The following is a 12,438-nucleotide window of genomic DNA, read 5'->3' on the forward strand; positions in this document are numbered from 1 at the left end:
GAGCCATCTTAATTCATTTCCTCAGGTTGTGTAAACATACACATATGGCTTAATAGCAGATGTGTGTCTAACTGTATTTAAGGAATTCAACATAACAAACACTAACAAAAATTTTCACTATTTGGGGGCTAGAACCTGGGTCTTTGGCCAATGAAAGCTTGAGGTTAGCATGCCAGTATTTCCTAGGTCTAAGGGCTGGGAAGACAGGGTTGACCACGCTGGAAAGAGCAATGGCCAAGACATAGTCATAATAATAAAGGCTACTCTCTACCCACAAATCCATGAGTGCATTTTCTCCACTCCCAAGAAGATGCTCTGGTCTCTCCTATTACCTACATGTGTTCCTCCCTGGAGGAGGAAGGTAGTCACCTGATTAGCCAGGTTGGATCTATTGCTGTCTCTGCCCATCCTCTCCCACTGCTGCAGGGCTATGTGGTAAGTAGGAATAATCTGTGAGACATCCTGTCCATTCCCACGGCCAGGAAACTTCTCGGAAGAATCCTTATAACTCTTGTTCCAGATGTTGGAAATGCCAGCCAACCAGCTGGAGCACTTGTAACTGGATCGAGAAATGACCCCCAAGGATAAAAGTGCTAAATATTTAGGAGCGTAGATTCCCAAAACATCGCAGAGTTCTGTATCAGTATTGATATGCCTACATCTTTAAAATTGAAATCATGTCACTGTTAGGGCTTAGAGGAAAAGTTCCCTGATTCTGGCTACAGGATAGACCTTCTTCAGTGTGTGCACTTATCTGTACAGGAGCATGCCTGTGCCCACACACACCCATACACTGTCTTCCTACACACACTTTATACCTGGAGCATGCCTGTGTGCACACACACACCCATACACTATCCCCCTACACACACTTTATAGCTAACTCCAACTTTTACTTCTCAACATATTTTGGATTGATAAAGGACAGGGTGGATTAACATATGCAAACACTATTTGTTTTCAGGGTATTTATTATACCAGGGACTGAAATTTGCTTAGAGAGTAATGAAGAATCTGGGATAGAATGGAATAAAATACACCCTGGAGAGGCCCAGTTACAAAGTGTTCTGTGCTGGAAACTCAAGGCCTTTGGCTTTAGCTTGTAACATCAGAGAAGCAGCAAGAGAGTCTTTGAGTTTTTTATATTTATTTTTTAAGAGAGTCTATGACTATGGCTCTATTTGTTTTTTTTTTTCTAAGTAACATTGACAGGACTGTGAAACTAGATAACTCAAAGAAAGAGCTAAGTGAGAGCATAGGCGTGATGCTCCAGACTTGATGGAGGCTGTGGAACAAGGGCAGCAGTGATGGAGAGACATCGGAGATGCTAAGGGGTAGAAGCAGTAAGACGTGTGGGCCCTGATGCCACCAAGGCACTGCCTGCCTCCACCAGGCCCTGGATGACGGTGTGAGACAATAAATCTGCACTGTGGTTAAATGCAATCATGTTGGTTTTCCTTTATAAGTAGCCAAATGCAATCCCTAACTGATGCAGGTGGATGTCAATACTATGACTTAAAGGGGAGGAAATTAGGCGGGTGTAAAAGCAAGCTGTTTTTTCAGAGGTGGGAAGATAGCAAATGCTGAGGAATAATCCTTTACCCTGGGATCAAACTGAAACTGTTGCAAACAAAAAATAAACTGCAAAACTCTAATTTGGTTTTTATTGGATGGCAGTGCAAGTACTTGAAATTAAAATGTGTTTATGATATTTGAAACTACATTCATATGAGTGTATGTGTTTGTGTACTGTGTGTGTGTGTGTGTGTGTGTGTGTGTGTGTGTGTGTGTGTGTGTGTGAATGCACATGCATGTGCATGTCTGTGTATGCCAGAAATTTATATTTGGTATCTTCCTCAAATGCTCTCCACCTATTTTTTGAGGCAGGATCTCTCACCAAATCTGGAGCTTGTTGACTGGCATCTGGTTGGACTGGAAGCCCTAGGAATCCTCCCTTCTCTTTCTCTTCAGGGCTGGGATGCCCTTGACTGTTTTGTTTGTTGTAATGTAGATGGAGAGCCCAACTCAGCTCCATATGCTTGTGTGGAAGACACTTTACCCACGGAGGCATCGCCCCGGCTTCTGTAAACTGCATTTTAAGTGAAACTTTGATCAAAGAAATTGTAAAAATATATGTTGTAAGTAATCACTGCCTTGATTCAGAAGTGGAAACTTTTATCCCTCTCTCTTCTTTATTTCTTCTGCATCTTGGTTTTAATATCGAGGTTTATATTTTGCGTTGTAATGAGGGTTTAAAATTCAGTCTTGGTTCTTTCTGCTGAGCACCATGTTTCATTTTATTTATTTGCAGAATGGAAGATAAAGCTTCACAAATGTAGGTGCTTCCAAATAGCCTTGGCACGGTGGTTTTCATGTTTAGGGATAATAAATCAGAGACATTCGTCAAGTCCCGACACCCCCCAACTCAGTCATATTTGCTTTTCTGTGTGTATTTTCCATCCATACCCTTTAACTCCCAACCAGTCTTCCTGCGGAAAAGGAAGCCAAACAGTATTGGCTCCTACATAGAAAATTTGAAAATGCTTTTGGGGAATTTACTCCTTGAGCCTAGAATTTGGGGGTTGAAAGTCTTGTTGTTCCTTGTAGTTTTGGAAACCAATTTTCACATAAGAAGGCAAGCCAGACAATCTTGGCCAGATTTCTTTTTACAAAGACCCAGTTTTGTTAAGAACAAGAAAATAAAATTATATGCTCTAGCGGCTATTTGTAATTGTTCCTGCCAATAAAGCTTTCACGGGTCTGGGTGAACACTGCTTGAAAAATGGCAGAGGGAGGAAAAAGTTCTTCCCGCTTTCAGATGTCACCCCTAGAAGTGGACGACACACAGCAGAATCCCACCCTGTCTTCACTGCACCTGTAATTGGTCCATAACTCCAAGCCAAAGAACATGAGGAAAATTGGCAAATTGAGTGAGGGTCACGTGAGAAGCTGCTGCTGCTGCTGCTGCTGCTGGTGGTGGTATGGGGCTAAAAGAAGAGACTTGCAAAGACTTTCAGAGCCCCATTCAACCAAAACAGAGGCCATAGCAGAGACAGAGCAGCAATAGTTTACTTAGAACGTGAGGAGAGGACGCGCTGAACCAGCTGGTGGCAGCAAACACCGGAGACCCTGTCTATCACCAGGGGAACAACAGGTGGACAGAGAGAGGGCATAAGCAGAGGGGTGCAGTTCTTCCGGTGAGCATGGCAGCCTCTGCTCCCTGCCAGCTGGGGAAGGCCTTATCTTTGTCACCGCTGTGAAGTGGCTAGGGGGTGGCTAGCCTAGAGCACAATGGGAGCTTGCAGCTTGCTCAGAGTCTGGAGCAAACTTCCAGTTCAGGGTAGATTCCCTCAATGGGGTGGTGAGTGCTAATTTTTAAAGGGTGGGTGCAAGCTGTATGCAAAGTTTATTTTAAAATAATATGGGGGGCAGGCGGTGTTGGCGCACGCCTTTAATCCCAGCATTTGGGAGGCAGAGGCAGGTAGGTCACAGTGAGTTCCAGGACAGCCAGGACTGTTAGCACAGAAAAACCATGTCTCAAAAAAAAAAAAAAAAAAAAAAAAAAAAAAAAAACAGAAAACAAAAAAAGGGAAGGAAGAAGTAGGAAGGGAGGGAGGAAGAGAGTGAGAGAGAGAAAGGGGAGGAGGGAAGGATGAAGGAGGGAGGAAGGGAAACACAGTATAACAGGAAAAGCCTGTCATGGAGCAAAGGCTGAAGGTGACCAAATAGAATATCAATTTATTTTATAAAAAATATACATCAAAGCCATCTTCTATAAAACTAGAGACCACAGTAGAAACACCAGAACTCAGTGGAAACTGGGTGAGCTGATGGAAATGATACACGAGCATGTAGAGACCTGAGGCTAAGTAGAAGGAAGTCGGGAATGCCACCACGGGGGGATGGGTGAGGTGTGCCCTCAGTGTGGCAGTTTGTATTCCTTAACTACCTCTTCAGAAAGCTGGGCTCTGACTGGGCACAGGGGCCTCTGGTACCGACTTTTGCCACCCTTACAAACACTACAAGGAAACGTGGAAATACATGGATGATGCCTTCTAATTCAAACTAGGAAAGGAACAAAATCCAAGAGATTGAAGGAAAGAGTTAAACCGAAGGCAAAAATGTGATGTCAAAGACCCAGAGTGGAAATAATAAGTAAACATAACTGACAATTTCTGAGGGAAAAAATAAGAGCAAACCACTAATAATCTAATCATGGAAACATTAGTAACACAAATATATCAAGGAATGCGTATTAGGGATGTGTTTAGAAACTGAGAAAATAGAAGAATTAATCAAGAGATTACTTAATTATATGCAAATGTATTTAAACTTGGATTAAAAAGATTGTTTTTCTAGGGAATATACAAATGGTAAAAGTGAATTCAAATAATCAGACAGAAACCTAGCTGAGTTGAGAGTTGAGGATTGCAGAGACCACACAAGAGCATCAATTTCCCTGAGGATGAGAGTTCAAGAGATGATGATCTCCTCCTCTTATATCGACTTTTGCGATATCCCAGAAGCCATCAGAGTTTCCTCAGTTAGAAGAAGCAATAATTAAGACCCAAGGGCCCAATGATCCAGATCTGGATAAAGGAGACTGGCTTGGGGCACTAGAGAACGGGAGAAGGAGAAGTCACCCCAGGGACGACTAGGTGAAGCTCGTACCCTCACTCAAATCAAGGTTGCCCACCGTAACCCTTTATTATACAACCCTGCTTCTCCCCCATTGTTCTTGGTCATTCCAGTCTATTTCCTTTTCCATTAAGAAATGTTCATCATTGTTGGCAGTTGTTTGCTGACTTGGGAACTGTTGGGCCCTTCTATGAGAACGGAGACCTCATCCTGTTGAATGACGCTAGCTAGACCTTAAACATCCATTGAATGAGTAAGTGGGGCATTTGGGTGAAGTAGTGGCGGACAGTAAAGAACATTTTGCATTGTGAGGGTTCAGCAAATCTGGGGCAGCTACAGGCTTAAAGGAGAGAGAGTGTACAAGTCTGTCTGGGTCTTTCTTTCTTCTTTTTCTTTCTTTCTTTCTTTCTTTCTTTCTTTCTTTCTTTCTTTCTTTCTTTCTTTCTTTCTTTCTTTCTCTCTCTCTCTTTCTTTCTTTCTCTCTGTCTCTCTTTTTCTTTCTTTCTTTCTCTCTCTCTTTCTTTCTTCCTTTCTTTCTTTCTCTTTCCTTCTCTCTCCTCTCTCTCTCTTTTTTTTAAAGATTTATTTATTTATTATGTATACAGTGTTCTGCCTGCATGTGTCCCTGCAGGCCAGAAGCGGGCGCCAGATCTCATTACAGATGGTTGTGAGCCACCATGTGGTTGTTGGGAATTGAACTCAGGACCTCTGGAAGAGCAGCTGCTGCTCTTAACCTCTGAGCCATCTCTCCAGCCCGGTTTTCAATCGTCCTAACCCTACAAAATCAGTGGCTCTCAACTTTCCTGATGCTGCGACCCTTTAATACAGTTCCAGATGTCATGGTGACCCCCAACCATAAAATTATTGTATTGCTACCTTATTACTGTAATTTTGTGACTGTTACGAATCATAACATAAATGACATGCAGGATATCTGATATGAGACTCCTGCACAAAGGGGTCATGACCCACAGGTTGAGAACTGCTGGGCTAGAGGGACAAGTTGGAAAGACTAGCTATATCTCAAGACTTGATAATTAATAAGAGGAAAATAAGTATATTTTATACTTTGCTTATGAAAAGTCAATATAAATAGTTACAAGCTAGCCGGGGTTGGGGGTAGATAGGGGTGGGGTGGGGGTGGGTAAGGGTGCGGTGGGGGTGGGTAGGGGTGGGGCGTGGGGGTGTTGAGGGTGGTGGCACATGCTTTCAATCCCAGCACTGGGGAGGCAGAGACAGGTGGATCTCTGTGAGTTCACAGCCAGCCTGGTCTACAAAAGCAAGTTCTAGGACAGCCAGGGCTATTACACAGAGAAACCCTGTCTTGAAAAATTAAAAACAAACAAACAAAAAAAAACAAACCAAAACAAAACAAAAAAACCAGTTAAAAGCTAACTCCACCTGGTTTTCACGCAATGCCTTAAGAAACCCAGACTCAGAGATCTTGATGAACAGCAAGCTCAAAATGAGTGATGATTATTATGTGCAGTCCAAACCCACACGCTGCAGTGGGTGACCCTGTCAGGATCTACTGTCTTCATGAGGACAGGGCAGGCTTGCTGAGCTGAGGACTGGTTTCTGAGTGCTATACTTGAATAAGCACAGAGTTAAACTTGGGCATATTGAGAAGAGAGAGCCACGGGCCAATAAAGAGGCTCAAAAATAGGTTAGGTGGGGGTGCAGTTAAAGGAACTGGGCTATTTTGCTTGAAGAAGGAAAACTTAAAAGAGAAGCGATAACATCATCCAGCCGCCAAAAGGGTTGCCATGTGGAAGCGGGGCTGGAGCCGCTTCTGAATCACCTTGAGGGTGTAACTAAGAATAATTGACAGAAACCAAGGGCTGGGCTGATTTCAGCTCTACACCGTGAGGACTTCTGAGCTGTCAGAACTGCTGGAGAGAGAGGGAAGGCAGAGAGAGCCTGTCAGCTCAGGGCTCAAGGACACACAACACGCTCACACTCAGCAGCGCTGGACACAGCCCCAAGGACCACACCAGATGTCAGACTAACTGGCTTCTGCATCTTCCCCTCACACGGGAACCCATGACCAACAGTGACCTTCGACTTGCCATTTCCTTCATGAGACTCGTCATGTGAACATGTTTAGTCAACTCAAGCATTCGACCGATATAAGGCATTGTTACATTTTTAAATTATCTCAACTCTGCTCCATCATCATAATCTCTTAGTTTCTTCAGCCTTATAAAGATTTTAATGTGTCAGTGTTAAATTTATATTATTATGACTATTATTCAAGTTTTTTTGAAATGTTTCATAAAGTAGTTTTTCATCTTTTACTAAGGAAAAGATATGTTTCATATGCCAATCATGGTCCTGGTCTTAGGGTGCAAAAGGCTGGAATAGTTGAGTTTACATGTATCACCTCATAGGGCAGAACTCACTGATATCAATAGTTTTCTTTTGAGAAAATGTGTGTAAAAATGTTTCTGCATTAGTAAAGAAAAAATCAACACATCCACTAATAAAGAAACTCCACTTACTGTGATAAAACTTGACTAGGGTCCTTTATCTGGCATCTTCTTACATCCCAAATCATTTTCAGGCAATGAAAATGTGACATTGGGTGGCATGTCACAAGATATCATGACTCGGAAGAATTGCCGGATAAATGAAGGGTTGAGTTTTATTTGTGGTGGGGGCTGGAGAGATGGCTCAGCAGAGGACTTGAGTTTGGTTCCCAGTGCTCACATCAGGTGGCTCACGACTCCTTGTCACTCTAGCTCTAGGGAGATGGGACACCTCTGGTCTCCTGCACTTTTGTGCTTGTACTCAGCACACCATTACACACACACACACACACACACACACACACACACACACACACACACACACACACACCATAATCGATCTTGAACTTTACCTGAGATGTCCGACATATCTTCTCCACCAAATTCCAATATCATGACTATGTAATGGCTCAGGAAATTGATATAACATGTCCTTTCAATTTTTCCCCATCTATCTAGGACTTGGTAGAGAGGGACACAACCAAGGTGGCTTATCAAAAAGAAATAGGAACCGAGATGAGAGGTAGCTGGATATACACTCAAACCTGTTCTCCATGCTGTTTGTGTTATGGATGGCAGCAGGATGTCTGTAGAGACACGTCTATGACACACCTTCACATCTCACAACTACATCACCCTAACAACGAGTACCAAGGAAAACTGTGGTTTTCATTCAAGCCAGGAATGCCCAAGAATCAATGGGGTCACTAGTCATTGGCAACTCCCTTGTTTACAGGCTCAGATCCCCCTTCCCATCTTTGTGGAATGCTTGCTAAAACTATAACACAATGGAACCTGTCTCCATTAACCCCGCCGAACGGTCTGCTTCATATCCACCTAAGCTTTCTGTATGGAACACTTGGACATCAGGGGCCTATCAATGTATGATAAAATGCCCATGACTTACAAGAAAGATAGAATTCTAGGCCAGCAGGCGAAAGTGCTCAGGTTGTCCAAGGTGGACATAAGATATAGGTTACCAAAAGACATTCTGCACATGGAACAGAGGTAAATCTTCCATACCTTGACTCCCATAGCTGGCATCAATTCCAGACCCATCCCAGGAGTCCACAGCACTGTCCACGCTGGGCACCGTGGAGGGGTACACATCGGAGAGCTTGCCAGGCTTCTGTATTGGGGAGGAGTCCTCTTCACCATCTCCCAGGTCACTCGAGTGGCTGGGGATGGGGAACTTCTTGGGACTTGATGCTGATTGGGCTTTACAGACAGGGAAAGAGGGTATGCATCAGTGTAAATTCAAATCAAAAGATTCTTAAATATTCTAGCTGGAGAGCCATTTCCCTAGAAACACACACAGATACTAAGCGCATTCTTTTAGGGAAGGAAACACACTGGAAATTCTTAATTGGGACTCTTGTCCCACTCACCATCTGTCTGTTTCTTAATTTTCAGGGTTACAGTCTCTCCTGCCATCTGTAGCAAGTGGATGGCTTCACTCAGAGGCTTTCCCTTCAAGCTGCTGCTATTGATGGCTAGGATTCGATCTCCGATGTGGATCGCTCCAGTCCTGGAACACCAGACAGGGGTAGAGAAGGGAGATAAATTCCCAATATGCCTGCACATTAATTATAATAAAGACTTGGTGAGGTCTCTAAAATTCACTTCTAGCTTGCTCTTGGGAAATGCCGTAAATGCATCTGTTGTGAATTGCTTTTTAGTAGTTTCCAATAAAATTAGAAAGAGTGTCTTAATTAGTTGTGAGAATGGTCTTGGGTATTTTTTAAACTCCAAGAAAGCTGAGTCATTTGGTAAGCTCCTTACAGGTCCCCAGGAAATGAAATCGAAGGGACAACAGTTGTAGCAGTGTGTAGCAGGCAACATTCTTGATTCCCACAATTTAAAATGTTTAATGCGAAGCGGTGCTCACTTTAAGACAAGTTCAAGAGATTGGGGCAGACAATCAGACCAGACAAGAGTTGCAGCAGCCTTTGCCTCATTCTGAGGGTTGAAAAGGATTATTTAGGGCTAAGTTTAAGTCTGTCTCTGTCACCCACCAGGTCAGCTGTGTGATGACATGGGTCACCTTATTTTAATCTCTCTGGGTATTAATTTCTCACCACTAGAATGGGGGTGATCATCTCAAAGGGAAGCCCTGAGAATGAGATAGAAAACGTGTATAAGAGCTTGGTTTGAAATGTGGATAAAGAAAACATTCAACCCCTCAACTGATTTATCAATTTTTGGGTGTGTGGTGTATATATATGTTTGTGTGCATATACATGTGTGTGTGTGGGCATGTCAATGTCAGAAGTCAACACTGGGTCTCAATCACCCTCTACCTCATTTATCTATCTATCATCTATCTATCTATCTATCTATCTATCTATCTATCTATCTATCTATCTATCTACTTATCTATCTACCTACCTATCTATCATCTACCTATTCACCTACCCATCATCTATCATCTATTGTTTTTATCTATCTATCTATCTATCTATCTATCTATCTATCTATCTATCTATCTATATCTGTCTGTCCGTCCATCAGTCCATCTATCCATCCATCCATCTATCTCTATTGATTTATTGATTTATTATTGTTTAAGTCATAGCCTTTCACTGAATCTGGAGCTCATCAATTTGCCTAGGCTGGTTGACCCTGAGCTCTAATGGTCCTTCTCTCTTAGTGCTCCGGTGCTGTGGGGATAGGTGCACACTTCTGCCCCCGACTTTCACATGGTACCTGGGATGCAAACTCTGTCTGCATGCCTGTGCAGCACATGCTCTGCCAAGGCATCCATCTCCCAGCCCCAGAAGAGGCATCGATTTGCTAATATACCGAATAGCTGTATCTTTTAACCTTTCTCTTTATACCCTCATCCAATCTGAAGGAGTACAATGGAATGTACAATTCTGATGTTTATGTGTCATTGTGGGGAAGCAGAGAAAGGGACAGGAGAAGACCATAGATGACTGAATCTTTACCCTGAGATAAAGAGTCAAGCCTAAGTACAAATGTCAGACCTTGGCTGCACTGGGTCTCTTTATAAGTTCAGATAACGAAGGAATTAATCCTGTTTACAGGGTTGCTGGGGACTGGGTGCTTTGACCACAGCTTGTTGTAGGGCTATAACTTGGAGGACAGATATGGTATAGCATGCACTGGTCAGGAGGGGCTGCTTAACCATTGTAGTTTGAGTTATGGAATTTTTCTCTGAAAAAAAAAAAACAACTCTTTTCTCATAGAGAGTATTGGTTCAAGAAAGATGTAGGTTGTGAGATCTAGGTGAAAAGAAACATTTTTGCTGAATTTCTCGTCCAACAGTAATTAACTAGGAAGGGGGGGGGGGATACCTGAAGAGCATACACCCTCTCCCAGGTGTCTCCGCTAAAATCAGAATATTAAATCCCAGTCGAGTAGCCCTGGCTCACCACCTCAGCCCCCTCATCCGACAGACAGAGCTGTCAAGTGAGCTGACTTCTAAATACGGGACCTTGTAGTTCTGAAATTCTGCAGCGCTACATTCCTATCTTGCAAACGACTGCCATCAAATGTCAGCCTGAATGATGTGCCTGAGCATTCTTGAGCTAAGTCGCTGGAAAAATAGATAACTTAGGGAGTCTGTTTGTGTGCCCAGCAACATGCCTCAGGGGGAAAAAAAGCACAGTTCAGCGGAGGGAGGGCAGAGAGCAGGTGGGCCCTGTGTGTCCCTGTCAAAGAACAAATGGACAGTGCTCAACAAGCCACTGTTGAGAGGGTGACTACACTCTGTCAGCTGTAGGCTTTGAGGACCAAGTCTTCATTATCGTCCCCGCAATACAGAGAAGCTTAGTACAATACCTGCCAAGCAACAGAAAGCTCAGCAAATGTTTGCAGAATTGATTTGGACAAGCCTTTTAACCTCCCTCAACTTTAGTCTCCTCTTCTCAAAATGGACATAGTATCAATGTACCGGCAGCCGACTGTGGTCTCCCAACACATTTTTTTTTTTTTTAAAGAGAGTAATACCCATGCTAAGCCTATGGCATCCTTCACCGCCTGTTAAGATGCCCTTCAATGTCAAGTCAGAGCTCTGCCGGAGAGTTCCCAAGCTTGAAAATCAATCCTCTGTGCAGATTTAAAAGTCAACAGATAAACAGCCAGGAGAACCGAGCGTGTTTTCACACAGCTGTGAGGGAGCAAGCTCCTCTCGGCCACAGGTAATTATAACAGTTCCTTCAAATTTTACCTTTCAGCTAATCCCCCTTTAGTGAGGCTTGAGATGATTATAGGATCAAACGGCTCTTCAGTTCCTGAAATTGTGATGCCAAGGGGCCCCCCATAGCGCTTCAGCTCCACCGTATAAATAATCGCTCCGGAACTTTCTTGCTCATCTGCAGTAAATGCCAAGGAATCGTAATTGGTTTCGTTGGAAAAAGAAAAATAATGCATATATTCCTCCGTAGAGCAGGAAATCTGAGACTTCACTGCTGAAACACCATGGCTCAGAAAATAATTATTTCAGGAAGTAGCATTTCTATAATAGGATTTCACATTCTAATTCAGGGATGAAGTTGTCGTGAGCACCAGGGATGGGGAATTGCTTGTATTTAACCAGTGGGTGGCCCACCTAATGATGGCCACAGAACCTCCAGGCTATGTCTCTGCCAGGCACAGTGCTTGGCCAGCCTTCCACTAAGTAGGTGATTAATGCCCATGGAATAAACACACAGCTGAGTAGACAATACAGAATGAGAATGCCGCTCAGTAACTCAGAAAAATGTTCATTTCCAGGATTTACAAACACACCTAAGAAAATCAGTTTTGCGCAGGGTTGGGTCAAATGATAATAATTGTTTGCACTGGACTCAGAGAGGTTATCTTAAAGACAATAGCAGAATTTTAGAAAAAATTTTTTTCATATAATTCCATTGACAGTGTCTTAGTCCCATTGATCATCCCAGGGTCATTGGAGCATAGGTTTGAATAATGCTGTCTCTGCTACAGAGTAAGAACTGATGCTAACTGTTCATACATTGCAGGAACCTCTACCAGGCCGCCATATAGTCATGTGTTCTGTAGGCCATTTAATAGTGGTAAGAAAGGAGACATTTCTGTTCTTCCCCAAACATTGGTCAGAAAGATGTCCTAAGACACTTTCAACACATGGTGGGTGCCATGACTTCATTCAGGTTCCACGATAGTCTCAGGATCAAAGGATTTTTATTTGCTTATGTTTAGAATTCCTGCCATTTGTTTTATCCGTTGGCCTGAGAGCTGTGAATGGTTAAGGAGCTGTTTCATTTCTGTTCCTCGGGATACAATGAAA

The 12,438-nt window shown here is 43.1% G+C and overlaps 1 protein-coding gene across 13 annotated transcripts in view; it reads right to left on the reverse strand.

Annotated features, from left to right (window-relative positions):
* The window catches only part of Grip1 (glutamate receptor interacting protein 1), a 649,740-nt gene that overhangs the window by 42,310 nt on the left and 594,992 nt on the right, over nt 1-12,438 (reverse strand). For all 13 annotated transcript variants that reach the window (XM_037196738.1, XM_028869613.2, XM_028869622.2 and 10 more), the window contains 3 exons: nt 11,359-11,503; nt 8,555-8,694; nt 8,190-8,384 (listed from right to left, as the gene is read on the reverse strand). In XM_037196738.1, coding sequence (XP_037052633.1) covers nt 8,190-8,384; nt 8,555-8,694; nt 11,359-11,503 — 480 coding nt within the window. The remainder of the gene's footprint in view (nt 1-8,189; nt 8,385-8,554; nt 8,695-11,358; nt 11,504-12,438) is intronic.

This window comes from Peromyscus leucopus, chromosome 18 (genome assembly GCF_004664715.2).
Source record: "Peromyscus leucopus breed LL Stock chromosome 18, UCI_PerLeu_2.1, whole genome shotgun sequence".
Lineage (NCBI taxonomy): Eukaryota > Metazoa > Chordata > Mammalia > Rodentia > Cricetidae > Peromyscus > Peromyscus leucopus.